Source organism: Engystomops pustulosus, chromosome 7, assembly GCF_040894005.1.
Source record: "Engystomops pustulosus chromosome 7, aEngPut4.maternal, whole genome shotgun sequence".
Taxonomy (NCBI): domain Eukaryota; kingdom Metazoa; phylum Chordata; class Amphibia; order Anura; family Leptodactylidae; genus Engystomops; species Engystomops pustulosus.
In genome coordinates, this window is record NC_092417.1 from 132,372,877 (window position 1) to 132,390,442 (window position 17,566).

At 42.6% G+C, this 17,566-nt stretch overlaps 1 protein-coding gene across 1 annotated transcript in view; it reads right to left on the bottom strand.

The window, feature by feature from the left end:
* LTBP3 (latent transforming growth factor beta binding protein 3) overlaps window positions 1-6,735 on the bottom strand; it is an 88,196-nt gene extending 81,461 nt beyond the window's left edge. Inside the window, exons 1-2 of the mRNA XM_072117836.1 lie at window positions 5,794-6,735; window positions 1,324-1,617 (exon numbers count right to left, since the gene is read on the bottom strand). Of these exons, the coding sequence (XP_071973937.1) occupies window positions 1,324-1,617; window positions 5,794-6,037 (538 nt within the window). The 5' untranslated portion in view covers window positions 6,038-6,735. The remainder of the gene's footprint in view (window positions 1-1,323; window positions 1,618-5,793) is intronic.
* Between the last annotated feature and the right edge of the window lie 10,831 nt (window positions 6,736-17,566).

A 17,566-nucleotide genomic window follows, 5' to 3' on the forward strand; every position in this document is an offset into this window, starting at 1 on the left:
GAAAAAAATGTTTGATCAGTATTTTTGTGGACCCATAGACTTCTATTGCCTTCCGTGATTTGTATCAGTTTAAATCAATGGGCATGTTTCAACAATTTTTCCAAAGAGAGTGGGGCATTTACATACCCAGCTGTAGTTCACCGAAAGTGCATTGTCCGCAGAAAATGCACTGTGCCGCGATTCACTAAGATTGTGCCTGCATGTGTCGTTTCCCCGCTCAGGTCCGTCAGAGTTCACCATCTCTTTAGTGGTGCATGTAAGTGCTTGGGCTTGCGACACAATTTGAATGTTAAATTCCGCGCTCAGTCCGAACCAGTCAGATCGTCCGACAGCATGCCCCCTAAATTGTGTTGTATGGAAGCCAGCCCAGCTGCGCCAAAAAGACGATCGCGTGCGACACAATCCAAGTGCAGACACTTGTTAAATACCGTTAAGTCACACCCTTAGTAAATGAGCCCCAATGGATCAATAAAAAACTACCCAAATGTGAAAACACCTATTGAAAACAGGTGTTCCATGGCATCCATGGAAATCACTGAATGATGATGTGAAATCACTGAATGATGATATGAAATCACTGAATGATGATGTGAAAAACAACACTAATTTGAAAGAGCCCTAGGACTGGTTAGTTGTACTTTGCTCCTCCTGTTAGTTGGTCTAGTTTGCGGAAGGAGAATATAGAATTTTATGGTGCACAGACTGAATTTTCTGGGCTATTTCCTGTGAGACAAGGAAGACACCATGTCCCCTTTTTAGAGAGGATATGGATTTGGTGAATCGGAAAACTGCCCTAAGATGGTCTAAAACCATCCATAAAAATTGGGCGTTTCAGGAGCAAATTACTCCAGTATTCTGGCTTAGATAGAGTGATACATCTCATTCGATATGTTTAGTTAATTTGTGACCCTGAATCTGATAAGTTCTTTTTTATTCCTTACAGACATGGGTGACTTATCACTTAGGAAATACCAATTACCAATTGGTGGAAGTCTGATTGCTGTGACTCTTGAACTTGGGCTAGGTAAGTGATATGCCCCATTATCCCTTGTCTTAATAGAGAGAATATCTGGCTCAGAACTCAAGCAATGAGCTAGAAATTTGAGTGGCTAGAAAAATTTGTCTCCCAATCTAAAAGATTGAAACATCTATGTATTCTGTTGTAGTGGTGCAACAGTAAGAAAACTTGCTGCTATTAATCCAACTGTTCAGGGATGATCGCTTGGACTTTGGAAGCTGGTGCCATACTGTTAATTTTTTGTGGATTTACTATTTATGCAATACACATATCTGCACAGATTTTAAAGTTCACAAACAAAATACCTTCTGAAGATCCATGTCCAGGCCCCAGTGGTACAGTAAGAGCAGATTGACTGATTTTCACCCCTTTGCCTTCCGGATCATCATCTCCTGTAATCACTTGTACAGCATAGACTGCATGCTTCCCAGAGGATGCCTCCATCCCTTCTGCTTCGCTAACCTCACTCGGACTTCGCCCTATATTTCCACCAGCAACAGCAGGGAACTGACAAAATCTTCCCGTGAATTCTGGAGGGCATAGACAGTGATTGTTGGAGGAGCACTGACCACCGTTCATACATGGTATGGGGCAAACCACTGTGAAGAAAAGAATAGATGAACCATAAATTTCCATACAGGCAACAATAATATAACTTATAATTCTTTGTAACCTTTTCACATTTCCAAAGTTGATGTACTCCAATACAAGCTCCAATGTGATTGGCTGCTGTGAACAACAAAGATATTTTATACTAATACTACCCCAATATACTTATACTATGATAAAAAGCTATGCTGTATCTTTTAAAGAATTTGTTTATTTCTCCTGTACATCTAAAATAAAAAAATAAGGTAACTTTGCAAAGAATTTTCTACCTATTGAGTTTTTACAGTTTATGGGACAGATTTACTTACCTGGTCCATTCGCGATCCAGCGGCGCGTTCTCTGTGGTGGATTTGGGTCCGGCCGGGATTCACTAAGACAGTTCCTCCGACGTCCACCAGGTGTCGCTGCTGCGCTGAAGAGCATCGGAACGCACTGGAGTTCACCGAGCCATCCTGGATGAAGGTCGAGCCACACTTTTTTTTTTTTTAAATGCGGCGGTTTTTCCGAATCCGTCGGGTTTTTTCACAGCCACGCCCCCCCCCCCCCATTTCCGTTGCGTGCATGCCGGCACGCCATCGCGTGCGCTGAAACACCGGGGCAATACAGGGAAAACTCGCGCAAATCGGAAATATTCGGGTAACACGTTGCAAAAACGCAAATCGGGCCCTTAGTAAATGACCCCCTATATGTCAATGTAGTTGTTGCCATGTTATCAGATTACAGCCATACCCTGAATGGACAAAGTATAGTATGACAGTTGTACTTTCTTTTATTTTCCCTGTATTACATTTAGTAGGTTAACATGAAATATGACCATTTAAATAGAACAAGGGATGTCAAACTGAATTCACAGAAGGCCACATCAGCCTTATGATTGTCTTATGAAGAGAGCATTGTACCCATTGTATTTCATATCGCAATCCCAAACTCCAATCCAGAATGCTGCCTTCCTTCAGTGATGGCCTGAGACTTAGTGGTGATGTCACTTGATTCGGCTTTATACAGTTTACATCTAGATGCTTTTGACATCACTCCTGAGTCCCTGTATGACCAGCAGTGAGGGGAGGTGCTCACTGCATTGGAGGTAGTGACCAAGATAAGTATAAGTTCATTATTTTTTTACACTACCTGGGGCCAATTGTAAAAACATGATTAGGTGCAGACAACCCAATTTACAGATAGGGGATCTGTTATGGAGAAGACACATTACATACCAGCTGCACACTGTACTTATTAAATTTTATATATTTTTGCTGTGCAATGCAGTACTTTTCTAGAAAATGAGATTATCAAAATCTCATATACATAGGTCAAAAAATGAGTCAGATTTATTCTAGAATTTCATCACATTTTCATGCTGACCCCAGACGGTTTCGCTGAATGAAAGTTGGCAAAGTGCTGATGTCTCAACAATTCCCCCTTATAGCTCCTTGCCATAGATATCAGTGCCCAACTCCATGGCATTTACATTCTTCTCTCATTTAAGTTATACAAAATAACCCAATAAATATCTGGCCCCTGGTGTTGTGGCACTGTATGTAAAAATCAGAAAGCAAGAGAAAGAGGAGGGGAAATGAATAAGGATTCAAATACAATTAAATGATGAAAAAAAGTGCAAATGTTTATTGGTTACAATATATTTGATAAAAACATATGTGGAACAATAAAAGGAACACTGGCTACAGGAGACAGAAGATCATATGGACCAGGCACTATGGAATACAGAAAGTAGATACTGCAAAGTAAGGGGCATGCAAAAGAACATACTGAATACAGAGCGTTATAGCAATAGGTATGCCTGACAAGTTAGCAGTGGTAGGGTGGAATTTGCATATGCATCATCAAATGGCTAGACTAGTCGTTAGTCCTTAGCAATTAGCATAGCTAGAAAGTGCCAAAATGTGTATCCATAATTACCTGGTCGCTGGAAATTTCCAGCGACCAGGTAATTATGGATACAGATTTTGGCACTTTCTAGCTATGCTAATTGCTAAGGACTAACGACTAGCCTAGCCATTTGATGATGCATATGCAAATTCCACCCTACCACTGCTAACTTGTCAGGCATACCTATTGCTATAACGCTCTGTATTCAGTATGTTCTTTTGCATGCCCCTTACTTTGCAGTATCTACTTTCTGTATTCCATAGTGCCTGGTCCATATGATCTTCTGTCTCCTGTAGCCAGTGTTCCTTTTATTGTTCCACATATGTTTTTATCAAATATATTGTAACCAATAAACATTTGCACTTTTTTTCATCATTTAATTGTATTTGAATCCTTATTCATTTCCCCTCCTCTTTCTCTTGCTTTCTGATTTATAAATGTTATATACGGGGATTAAGTAAATTTTCCTGGTGTATCATTGCATACAGACATAGGTGTGTTGTCACCCGCTTACACGTTTTTATTTTCATTTCTTTTTTTGAGCTATACATATTGATGTCTGTATGTAAAAAGCCTAGAAAACAGCCTATAAACTAAACAGCAGCCACAAAAATGATCTAAGAAGACAACGTAATAATAACATTTGGAACACATTTATTATAACATATATGTACTAAGGATTTAAATATAATTTAAAGATTCAAGAGAAAACTATAGTCCACATTTATCAAAAACAGTACAGTCTTCACAAATCTGGAGCCCCCTGCACTCCTCTGGAAGTGTGCACCATTCTTTTTTGGTGCATTTTTTTCATGCTGTAGAATTGCGGCGCTTGGTCCAACAAATCACTAACACTCCCCATAAGGTGCAATTTTTTTTGCCTTGACAAACAACTGGTGCAGACACTTTATAAACACATGTGCAGGCAGTTTGTACATTCTTTCTAGTGCAAAGGCAGACAGAAATCTGGTGCAAACACGTTTATAAATGTGGGCCTTTATACTTGAAAGGGGCGGCCATTTTCTTAGGTAAGAACACTCATAATATTAGGTAGGATCCATCTTACTACATTAGGCCAACGGCACACGATTACACAGGATGGGGGTCCTTGCATCATACACAAATATGATGCAAGGACTCCCTGTCTGGTGGCCAAACTTTAGCATCTACAGAGACTCTGTTGACTGCTGATATAACTGTGGATGAGAGTGTCACGTGATGCCCTTCTAGACACCATTTAATGGGCAGGACATCATTTTAAGTAGTGCTGGCAGCAATCTAATATAGTAAATGATGTAAAAGAAATATTTATGGGACCTTCTCTAGTATCATGACAGTTTACAAAGTGGTCAACTCCTTAAAGAACCTTAAAGAACAATGTAAAAAGGCCCCCTACATAGTTACTAATGTTAAAAAGGGCACATGGATACATTATTCAATGGCATGTGTACTCCTTCATTCCGTATTTTATTAGATATACATATATCTAGGCATTTTATTAATAAAGTCATTTTATCCGCCATAACTAGAGGTACGGCACACCATACTGTAGCTTGACAATAGGGAATGTCACCTACACCAACAAAACAGATGTATGTAACAATAACGACAAGAATAAAGTATTATAACCTCAAGACACTTGAGGCTGGTAGTGGTTAGCCATTCCCTATTATGGTGGATGGACTAATGCACATTCTGATAAATGAATGTGAGATATTCATTTATCAGAATAGTAATACAAATCAAGTTATGTTTGTATGCTAGACATAGTCACTATACTTGCATTATTATAAAAAGCAGTGTGGCACAGGAAAGAGAGAGGTGGATGATCTTCTAATTACTTGCACCACAAAGACAACTGCAGCATTTACTAGTCTTCTCAGGAAAACATTTCTATTTAGAGGGCAGGTATATTTTGGTGCATTGTACAAATCTCTATCATTATAATCACAGACATGGAAATTCCTATTTGCTTGTGTCATGGTGCCACCCTGCTGGAGAGCAGCCAGTTCTAATCAGTGGGCCGCAGTAGAAACCATTAGTTCCCCATTATGTGTAATGGTAATAACATTCTTTTCCTATTATCGTTACTACTAAATGGAGATATATAGTCAGGATACATTTCATTTACACAGTTTAAAGTGAAATGTGTTTTGATCATGAGGTTATCTACCTTCTATATTTCTGTCACTATACTTCTGATGTTTTACTATATAACTATCCATAGTATGCCCATATCAAGCACTTAATATCCAGCTTCTATTTAATCAAATACTCACCAACTCTAAATCCAGAGCCTGTAAGTGTGTCTGTGGATCCTCCATTCTCGGCTATCAGCGTCATGTTGCTCCCTGGTTTGCAGACATCATGACAATAGCCTTTGTGACAAGTCCTTTTACATACCACAGGGGCAAATACCACCTTGAAACGTTCACGTGAAGCAGCCAGAGAAAAAGAACATAAAAATGTTCCCAACCAGAGGATCAAAATAGAAAATGTAGGAGAGTAACATGCTGGAGCCATGCTAAAGATACTGAGAGTTTCCTGTGAGTATTGTCTTCTTGTCTGTGTGTATTTAGTCTTGTTTATTTGACACTTTACTGTCACTGGTTGTCATTGCCTGTTACCTCTCATGAGGACCTCACGCTGCACACGAAAGTTTTTACTGCATAGAATGTACTGTGATTGTAGCATCCACTCCACTTTGTGTGTACTACAGCAGAGTCCTATGTGTAGTTGTGCATAGTTTGAGTGAGATCTGCTCTACTGAGTCACCTAATTATCTGCGTATACTTTCTGGACAGATGCTCAGAATCACATTACCTACATATCCAACTGTGCCGTAACTATATTGCTTCATAGAATGGTGTATGCAGTAAGATTATACTTGCTTCTAACTCTAATTATAGATGTATATGCTTATAGGAATAGCATTATCTAGCACTAAATTTTAACTGGCTAAAAGAGAAAAAAATAAAAGAAAGGGAGAGTGGAATGTGAGAAATGGCGTTGAAGGAACGGATGAGAAGATAAAAAAAAAAGTAGCAAGCTAAAGGAAGTAAAGCAACAAAGAGAAAGTTTCACAGACAGAGACAGACGTACACATAGACAGTGACAATCACTGAAGCCGGAGGCTCTGGTAGAAAGGTTTTTCCGGATGAGAGCAATGTCTTGAAAGCAGCCAGGGAAGAAATAGAGAGTGAGAAAACAGGAAGACGGAGGAGGGGGAAAAAGGGAGTAAGAGAGGCAGGCAGGGGAGGAGGGACAGGCACCAGAAGGTGGGAGTAGTCTGGAAAAGAGGGAGAACAAAAAAGTTACATAGAGCAGAATGTTTATAGGGAAGAAGTGCAGAGACACAAAGCGAATAAGTCATCACGGTGACATAGACAAACAGCACTGCGACTATGTAACATGGCAGTAAGTGCCAGCTAAAAGGATTAGCCAATTAGAAGATTCATGTATCCACTGAAAATTATCACATACTTATTTCTTTTTTCTCAGAAGGATTTTGGGTCGAGGAAATTTGACTAGGTACAAAAGACTTTGTGGTCAGGGACCGATAATGGCAATATGACACTGATCTAAGGAAGTTTTGAATTCTAGAAGTTTGCACACTGCTGGAAACCCTATTCCTTGCACCACATATCAAAATGATGAAAGGAGTCCCTTTTACCATACTAATAAGCATTGCCTAATGGTAATCATAATTACATTAAAGCACAGCTGTTTAGCTGGGACCCCTTGCAGAATATACTTTCCATATAAATTCCCCTCTTTGGTGCATTAGTCTCACATTATGGGATAGGGCAGTTTTTGTGTTTTGCATTACCACACTGTACAGTCTATTAAAGGAAATCTAACATCAAATACAACCAGGGACACTGACTCATAGATCCGGGCTCTGTGATTGTGGTAGTCTTCTTGTATTTATTAGCTATGACCTTCTTCTTTATAAAATCAACTTTTAAAATTATGCTGATGAACCTCAGCACATGTGCAGTAAGCACATCCTGCTGTAACAGATTATGGTTAAGACTGTGTAACAGATTATAGAGGAGCTAGGGAAGTCCCTTAGGCTCTTTAGCATAATTTTAAAAGCTGTTTAGAGAAAACATATCACCAACCCATAGTTAGTTCCTCTACTGTACATTAGAATGCATTTCAAGAGAAAAATCGTCTCATCATTACATTTACTTTAATCTACCATTGATTTGTAACTTTCTCCTATGGTTACTTCTGCTATATTTGTGGCCAGTTCTTAATATTTTCTGGTTAATATTACCCTCATAGGTTGATATTGTCCACCTCTTTACCTTTTACATCTCGAAGCACTATAAACCTGCCATCGATCATCATGGTTCTTCCCATAACGCATTAACGTTTCCATCGGGTTCTCTTGTTCCGGTCTCCCTCAGATAGCGCGGACTCAGTTCCAATCCCCATCCACACATGCGAGCGCCTCCACCAGACAATGCAGACTCAGTTCCAATCTCCATTCCCCATCCACGCATGCACAAACGCGCGCTTATGAGAGCCGGCAGCGGGAGGCACTACACACGGCGCTCCCTACTGCCCAGATCCCCGCAGAGTAAGTCTCCACTATATATCTCCGGATCACACGATAACAGACCCAGACCTGATACCCTCATCTCTCTCAAATACAGGTACAACAAAGGTACAGACGACATCCATCCGGCCCATTTGCTATACTTGTGGACCACACTATCTTTAGGATAAGGTCTGTCTATCAGTCCGCCTTGTGCCTTCCAAAAGCAGACACATACATGTATATTTACTTCTGCACTTAGATTCTCGACCATCTAAGAGAAAGTCTTGTGCCCCTTTTTTTCCATCAGGACGGGAAAAGCTAGGACAAACACGGGTTACATCTGCTTGTTCTCATGTCAAACCATATGCAATATGCATCATGTCTATTCTATTGGCATTTTAACATTGAATCATGATTTGTTACCCATGTCTAATCACACGGTTTATGATTTTTACCTTTTATAATTGTATACTATTCGTATATGAATTTTTATTATATATTATTTTAGAAAAGTATTTATGCATTGATGAATTTATTTATTCACTTATTTTATATTTATATATACATTATTTCGTTGTTTTTTGAACATTTGTCTACATTAGAACTCGGTGTTAAATTGTATGGACCTGAGGAAGGGAGCGTTACGCCCCCGAAATGCGTCATTCGTGTATACATTAGAATATAAAAGCTCTACATACCTTGAGAAGTGCAGTCATTAGTCCTGATTACTTAGCAACCACTGCATATATCTGACATGTCTCTGACTCTCTGTCTCTGACCTACTACTCTGCCTCTGACCTTCTCTGTCAGAAACTGTCTCTGAGTGACTGTCTCTTCAAGTGACTGTCACTGACCATCTCTTTCAGTGACTGTCTCTGTCTCTGACCTTCCCTGTCTTTTACCATCTCTGAATGACTGTCTCTGACCATCTCTTTAAGTGACTGTCACTAACAGTCTCTGTTACTTTTTCTATGAGGAGACTTATCAGAAGTGTCTGCGGGCAGAACTGCTCTAGTTTCCCATGGCAAGCAATCAGAGATCGAGTTTCATTTTTGCACAGCTGTTTATAAAATTATAGCTGATCTCTGACTGGCTTCTAGTACAAATGGAACAGTTTTACCTCAGATATTTGTTATAAATCTCCCCCTATCTCTGTATCCCTATCAATCTATGAAAGATTTGTATTTATATTGCAGGCAATTGTCTTTCCAGATTTTTTACCAACAGCCCAATTTGGTGGAGGGCCTGACAATTGAGGATCAAAGGGTCTTTTCGGATCTCCTGGTGTTACTTCAAGAAAATGAACAGGATACGCACACAGATAGGTGTGAATTTCCAGCACATGTACCCTCACAAGTCACCCCCAATCTTGTTTTGGTTCCGGCCCTCGACTTATTTGGTACGTGAGATTAAGCAATTGCGAATTGACCATCGAAGAGGGATTAATCTCAAAAAGGATGAACAACTAAGTATACGTACCCTTAAATCCAATGATCAGTTCATTATAAAGGAAGCTGATAAGGGGAGCAATATAGTTCTATGGCCAACAGAACTATACCTTACAGAGGCAAAACGACAATTAGGTAACCGCACATACTATTTTCCGGTTCTATCTAACCCCACAGAAGTATTTAAGACGAAACTGGACCGCCTATTAACATCTGCAAATCAGTACGGCATCATCAGCCAAAAAGAACTAAGGTACATGACCACCAAACATCCGGTGGTTCCTACTTTTTATCTATTATCTAAAGTCCACAAATCGCTAACTGTACCCCCCAGAAGACCAATTGTGGCGGGCATTGATGGTATCTGTGAAAAGCCATGTATCTACTTAGACTTCTACCTACAACCCCTAGTCTTGTCCCTACCCTCCTATGTGCGGGACTCTATTCATCTCATCAAGAAACTGGAAAGTGTTGTGGTGCCAGAAAGGACCCTCATCGTCACCATAGACGTGGAAGCCCTCTATACTAACATAGCCCATGTCGAAGTTATACGAGCTGTGGCACATTTTCTTAATGCAAACACTACGGGTGACCACATGCATGATTCTTTCTTGCTGGATTTACCCGAGTTTGTCCTTCAACAAAACTATTTCATCTTTGACCACACCTACTATAGACAGGTTTCTGGGACGGCAATGGGGGCTAGATGTGCACCCTCCTACGCCAACCTCTTTTTGGGTTGGTGGGAGGAGTTGCACGTCTATCCCTCATCGCCCTTCTGCCAGCATATCATTGGCTGGCATCGATTCATCGATGATATCCTCTTCTTCTGGACTGGATCCTTGGAGGAATGTCAAAGATTTATTGATCACCTTAACACCAAATCTTGGAATATCTGTCTTACTTCCTACTTTTCTTTTGTTTCAACAGAATTTATGGATTTGAAGATCTTGACTGAAAATGGAAGAATCACCACACTGTTCCATAGAGCAACAGCTACAAACAGTTCACTCCACTACGGGAGTTTTCATCCCCAACATATCCATGATGGCATCCCGGTAGGCCAATTTTTGCATATTAAACGCAACTGCACAAGGGAACAGAATTTTGGAGAACACTCTCGAGACTTGACTGCAAGGCTGAATAATAGGGGATATCCAAAGGTGATTTCACGTGCCTATTGCAGGGCACAAGACTCTGATCGTTCCTCCTTACTCCAGGCATGTCCAAACTTTGGCATCAGATAACCCAAAACGGATCGTGACATTCAACAACCAGTGGGATGATATGCGGCGCCTACTATGAAACCAGTTAATGGCCAATGTTGGTACCACATGTCAAAAACAAGCATTTCAGTGCAAACAAACAGAGTGACATGTTAAAGGTACCGACTCAATATATAGTTTTTGAAAAAATATCAGATATCTTTATTTAAATTCATACTACAGACAAGTTAAAAACATTTAAAAGCACCAACATGTGCAAATTCATGTCCTAAATAATCAGTCAAATATGTGCAAAATAATGCAAGGATTACAATAGCGGGACTCTATATGTGCAAAGAATAAGCAGTGGTTGCTGTAAAACCCTCTCCCCTGTAGATCTTTTATTTTATATAAAAGTAAAAAACATAACACAAACCAAACATAATATACAAAATATATACAATATCTTACCTGCTGGTCCAGCCACATTCACACCTAGCAAAAACAATAACTTACAATACACCAAAATGAATATACACCAAATACCACAACCCCCACCCAACCTATTATTATATCCTAAACCAAACCAATAAACAAAGACAAGCCAAACCCACAAATAAACATAAATGACCATAAATATACATAAACCCACCCCACACCCTCTAATAACAAACCACCCCACACCCATTTTTTTTCTTTTTTTTTTTTTTATATAAATATATAATAACAAACACAGAATACACATAACACTACACTAAACTAAATCCCTCCCCTTCCCCCCAGACACTGGTCTAACGTCCAAAGTTAAGTAGTCCAGACCAGTGTCCAAGGTCAGTTCATAAGTCCCACCACCATCACCCCCCTCCCAACCTAATGCTATGTCCCAAACCCCACTATAAACAATATATACAATATATACACTGATTACAACATGACTTGAATAAAACATAATACAAATAAAACCTTAACAACATCAATACAAACCACATAAAGCCCAGGTTCGGCACCTGCAAGCCCAACATCACTACATGCCCAGAACGCAAAACAAAAATCTACTGTGCAGCATCAGCCCAACACCAGGAGAGGAGATGGCAGACTAAGGGACACTAAAGGAGAACCCCCTCCAAAGCAGAGAGGCCCTCCCCGTGCCCAGCCTCTCATACTCCAGAGAGTGCACCTTCACCAGGTCACCCAGAATGTTCCTAACCACCTCATCCAGCGGGAGGATTTTACGCTGCGTCGATACTAAGCACCGTGCGTTCCACGTGTGGTACCTGACCACTAGACTGTCTAGGAATAAAGTGCATCGGTCCCGGCCACCCAGGCCTCTGAATGCTCCATAGGCCCACTCGATACCCGCACGATACAATCAATTTCCTAGTATAATATCCAGCATAAGTAAATACAATCAAAGCTCTATGTGCTGTGAAATGGCTAAATAAATGAAAAGATATCATCGGGATAACAGGAGGGGGGGCTGGCTCCCCACGCGTTCCGCAACCTAGCCCTGTGGCTTCTTCAGGGGTGTATGTGGATACACAGTATATAGCTCCTATATATGAGGCTGACTAGATTGCTCACCTGTGCTGTATCTGGTGTGTAGTAAGTACTGGCGCCTGCCGCGGTTGACTGCGCATGCGCCCACCGGGCGATCACGTGACCGGCACATTCCGCCTTCCTCCTGCTTGAGCCGGTCACGTGACACCACAGCTAGGCACGCCCACAGTTCAGCCACGGCGTGACTGCTGGTGAGTGCAAGAGATTTGCTGCAAAGGATGCTGGTAAATGTAGTCTTTGGATGCTATCAGGGGATACAGAACAAGGAGGAATAAAGGGAAGCAGTTGTTGCCCTAATACTGTGCTTTTAGCTGAGGAGCAGATTGTATAATGCTCACGTATATGTTTCATATTATTTAGCAAAAAATAAAATAAATCTATAGGGAGCATTGGGTAGATTTGTACAAAAAAACAAGAAAGAGAGAAACAGTGGAGAAAAAAAGTCCTTCTATATGGTGATTCAATATGTATTATCCAAGATATCTTTATCCAATTAGGCTACTTGCTAGAAATAGGTCTTCAGATATTCTTGTGTGAACTTGTGCCTGAAAGGTGTCTTCCGAGATGTGAACAAATCTTTATCCTGTCAGGTGACTTGGTTTGGGATGTGAATATCTGTGGTCTTTTCATCTGTGCATAGGGTGTAGATGTTAAATGGCTTTACATTCATCCAGTTGAATCAAATTGTAGAATATACCGTGGAGAACAAACTATAAAATAATAATAGTAAGACATTTGTAAGTAAGTGACTTCTTAGTGACCAATTCTGTGAACTAAACAAAATTAAAACTAGTGAGACATGAGTGCTATCATTGCTCAGTGAGGTGACATTTTATTTGGAACTTACTAAGTTAGTGTTGAAAATCTAATATCTAGAGTGCCTTATATTGGTACATGAATAAATTCAAAATGAAAACAAAGGACTTTTTTTGAAAAAAACTGGTGTACCTGATACTCTGCGATGCTTACCTATAAAAACCTGTGAAAAGTAGTTCCTCATTTATCCCTTTTGGGGCCATTGATCAGCTCAAAGAACCATTTTGATTCTTTTTGTAACAGTTTTGGTATTATGTTTCCTCCCCTTATGTTCATGGTAACTTTCTCTAGTACCGCTACCTTTAATTCTCTGCAGCTACCGGCATTGTAGAAAGTGGGATGCTACTGAGGTCAAATTATTGTCTTGTTTGAATTGCTGTCTTGCTTTTCCAATTGTGGACATATGTTGTTGGATACGTTTTTTAAGAGGTTCGTGAAGGATTCGTGAAGGTGTCCATATTTATCATAAATTGGCACATGTTGCATCCACCACAGGCAAATGAGCCTTTGATTCGGTGCCCTCCTGTTGTCCAAATGCTTGGACGTACAAAATGACTTGATGTGAGCTGATCTTTCAAATTCTTGGCTCTTCTTGCTGTCAATGTTGGTCGATTTTGGATAAATCTTTCTAACTTAGGCTCATTCATTAGGATGCTCCAATTCCTATTGAGAATGCCATACACGTCTGACCATTGACTGTTATTATTATTGTGTGGTGACTAGAGATGAGCGAGCACTAAAATGCTCGGGTACTCGTTATTCGAGACAAACTTTTCCCGATGCTCAAGTGCTCGTCTCGAATAACGAGCCCCATTGAAGTCAATGGGAGACTCGAGCATTTTTCAAGGGGACCAAGGCTCTGCACAGGGAAGCTTGGCCAAACACCTGGAAACCTCAGAAAAGGATGGAAACACCACGGAAATGGACAGGAAACACCAGGGGCAGCATGCATGGATGCCTCTGAGGCTGCTTAAACGCACCATTATGCCAAAATTATGGGCAACAGCATGGCCATGACAGAGTGACAGAATGAAGCTAGATAGCATCTAAAACATCCAATAATTGACCCTGACACTATAGGGGACGGCATGCAGAGGCAGCGGCAGGCTAGAGAGTGGCATGGCGACATACCCTAAATGGACTCCGGCTTCAAACCAATGGGTGGCAGAGAGGAACCAAAGGAAGTGAGCAAGAAGCGCTGAAATGATTTCCTCTGTGAACAAAAGGTTGACGGTATATTTAGTCGATAACACAGCATGGTGGCGACATAGTGACCAAGTTCCATAACGTATCTGGTGAAACACCCGAAAAATGAGCCTGACACAGCTCGTTTGATAAGGGGACGACATTTGGAGGCGCCATGGAGAGGACTTCCATGATTAAGAGCGACAGTATGGGGCATCCATATTGCGCTTCTATGATTGCAACTGCAGGTCTCCAGCATGGCGGCGACAGACGCGCCGAGTTCCACTATGTATCTGGTGAAACACCTGAAAATTCTGCCTGACACAGCTTGTTTGATAAGGGGATGATGTGCTGCATATCCTCTCGTGCTCCAGTGTCTGGGGTATAGACAGTTGAAAGTTGCGCATGGAGACATTGGTGGACGCTGTGGAGGCGAAATGGACGGTAAACAGCAGGGGCAGCATGCATGGATGCCTCTGAGGCTGCCTAATCTTGGTATGGAGCTGGCGGTCCGCTGCCAGGCGAGCTTTCGCCTGTCCAAGCTCCTGTCTCTCGGCTCCTCCCCACCCAAAATGGGCCTGGGGGCCGGAAGCGTTTACTTTGAAAAAATTATAATTTTCAAAGCAGGCGGGGTCGTTTGAATATTTCACCTAGGAATAATGGAATAGCATAGTGGTTCTATTTTTAATTGTTTTTACGGAAATGGTTCCATGATTAAGAGCGACAGTATGGGGCATCCATATTGCGCTGCTATGATTGCAACTTCAGGTCTCCAGCATGGCGGCAACAGATGGGCCGCGTTCCACTATGTATCTGGTGAAACACCTGAAAATTCTGCCTGACACAGCTTGTTTGATAAGGGGACCATGTATGGAGGCAGTGAACTAGTAGTAGATTAAAGGTGCTGCAGTTAAAACTATGTTAGTTGGATCTTGGGATGGAGCTGGCGCTCCGCTGCCAGGCGAGCTTTCGCCAATCCAAGCCCCTGTCTCTAGGCTACTCCCCAAACAGCACTTCTAAGAACCTTTTGTATAAGATCAAGTGTAGTAGCATTCTTATAAGTTTGTGATATGGCGGGTGAGGGGAATGTAAACAGATGCGCAAGAAGCGCTGAAATAATATCGGTAAATGATAAAAGTTTGCCAGTATATTTTGTGGATTACACAGCAGGGTGGCGACAAAGTTAACAAGTTTGATGTGGAATGCCCTGTAATAGCTCTTGGGCGGTGTGCCTTTTATCGCCTAGGCTCAGCAGTTTGAGCACCGCCTGCTGTCGCTTAGCGACGGCACTGCTGCTGTGCCTAGAGCTAGCGACTGATGGCGCCATGCCCACGGATGGTAGTTCGGAGGAGGAGGTGGAGGAGGGGTGGGAGGAGGAGGAAGCATAGTAGGCCTGAAAGACCTGGATCGAGGTAGGCCCCGCAATCCTCGGCGTCGGCAGTATATGACCAGCCGCAGGGTCAGACTCGGTCCCAGCCTCCACCAAGTTAACCCAATGTGCCGTCAGCGATATATAGTGGCCCTGCCCGGCAGCACTCGCCCACGTGTCCGTGGTCAGGTGGACCTTGTCAGAAACGGCGTTGGTCAGGGCACGGATGATGTTGTCTGACACGTGCTGGTGCAGGGCTGGGACGGCACATCGGGAAAAGTATTGGCGGCTGGGGACCGAATACCGAGGGGCGGCCGCCGCCATGAGGTTGCGAAGGGCCTCGGTCTCTACCAGCCTATAGGGCAGCATCTCCAGGCTAAGCAATCTGGAGATGTGGACATTGAGGGCTTGGGCGTGCGGGTGGGTTGCACTATATTTCCTTTTCCGCTCCAGCGTCTGGGGTATGGAGAGCTGAACGCTGGTGGATGCTGTGGAGGATCGTGGAGGCGACGATGGGGTTTTTGGGCCAGGGTCCTGGGCAGGGGGCTGACTATCAGCTGACACAGGGGAAGGAGCAGTGGTGTGCACGGCCGGAGGTGAACGGGCTTGGTGCCACTGAGTGGGGTGTTTAGCATTCATATGCCTGCGCATACTGGTGGTAGTTAAGCTAGTAGTGGTGGAACCCCTGCTGATCCTGGTTTGGCAAAAGTTGCACACCACAGTCCGTCGGTCATCCGGTGTTTCCTTAAAGAACCTCCAGACTTCTGAAAATCTAGTCCTCGCCGCGGGAGCCCTCGCCACGGGAGCTTCACTACGTGACACATTTGGCGCTGATGCACCAGCTCTGGCCCTGCCTCTCCGTCTGGCCCCACCACTGCCTCTTCCAACCTGTTCTGGTCGAGGACTCTCCTCCGTCTCAGAAGCACTGTGTTCACCCGGCCTCTCAATCCAGCTTGGGTCTGTCACCTCGTAATCCTCCGATCCCTCAGTCTGCTCCCCCCTCGGACTTCCTGCCCTGACAACAACTTCCCCACTGTCTGACAACCGTGTCTCCTCATCGTCGGACACCTCTTTACACACTTCTTCCACTACGTCAAGAAGGTCATCATCACCCACAGACTGCGACCGGTGTAAAACCTGGGCATCGGAAAAGAGCTCAGCAGCAACCGGACAAGTGGTTTGTGACTCTGGGAAGGGTCCAGAAAACAGTTCCTTTAGAGTATGCCGGTTCAAATGCTAAATTTTCCTGGGAGGGGGCAGACTGGGGGGGAGGAGGCTGAGGTGCAGGAGCTGGAGGAGTGCCGATTTCGGTGACATGGGTGGACTGCGTGGAAGACTGACTGGTGGACAAATTGCTCGAAGCATTGTCGGCAATCCACGACATCACCTGTTCGCACTGTTCTGGCCTCAACAGTGCTCTACCACGAGTCCCAGTAACTTCAGACATGAACCTAGGGAGTGTAGCTCTGCGGCGTTCCCCTGCTCCCTCATCAGCAGGTGGTGTCTCACCCCGCCCAGGACCACGGCCTCTGACCCCTGCAGTAGTTGGACGCCCACGTCCCCGCCCTCGTCCTCTACCCCTAGCCCTCGGGTTAAACATTTTGAAAATGAGAGTTATAACTTAAATTTTTTTTTTACTTTTTTTTTGTGTTTTTTTTTTTTTTTTTTTTTTGTGTTTTTTAGTTTTTAAAACCAAACGATGCTATCCTATTGCTATGGCTATTTTCTAGCCAACTATGAAAGCACACTGCTATGCCAGATGAGATGACGCTGAGTTATGAAAAAATAAACGTAAAATAAAAAGTAAATGGCAGACTGTGCCTAATTTCAATCAAACCCCCAATAAATTGTCCCACTTCGGTCTTTGCGATGGATATGTGCGTCACTAAGCGCTAAACACAACGGTCACAAGTCTCACTGCAA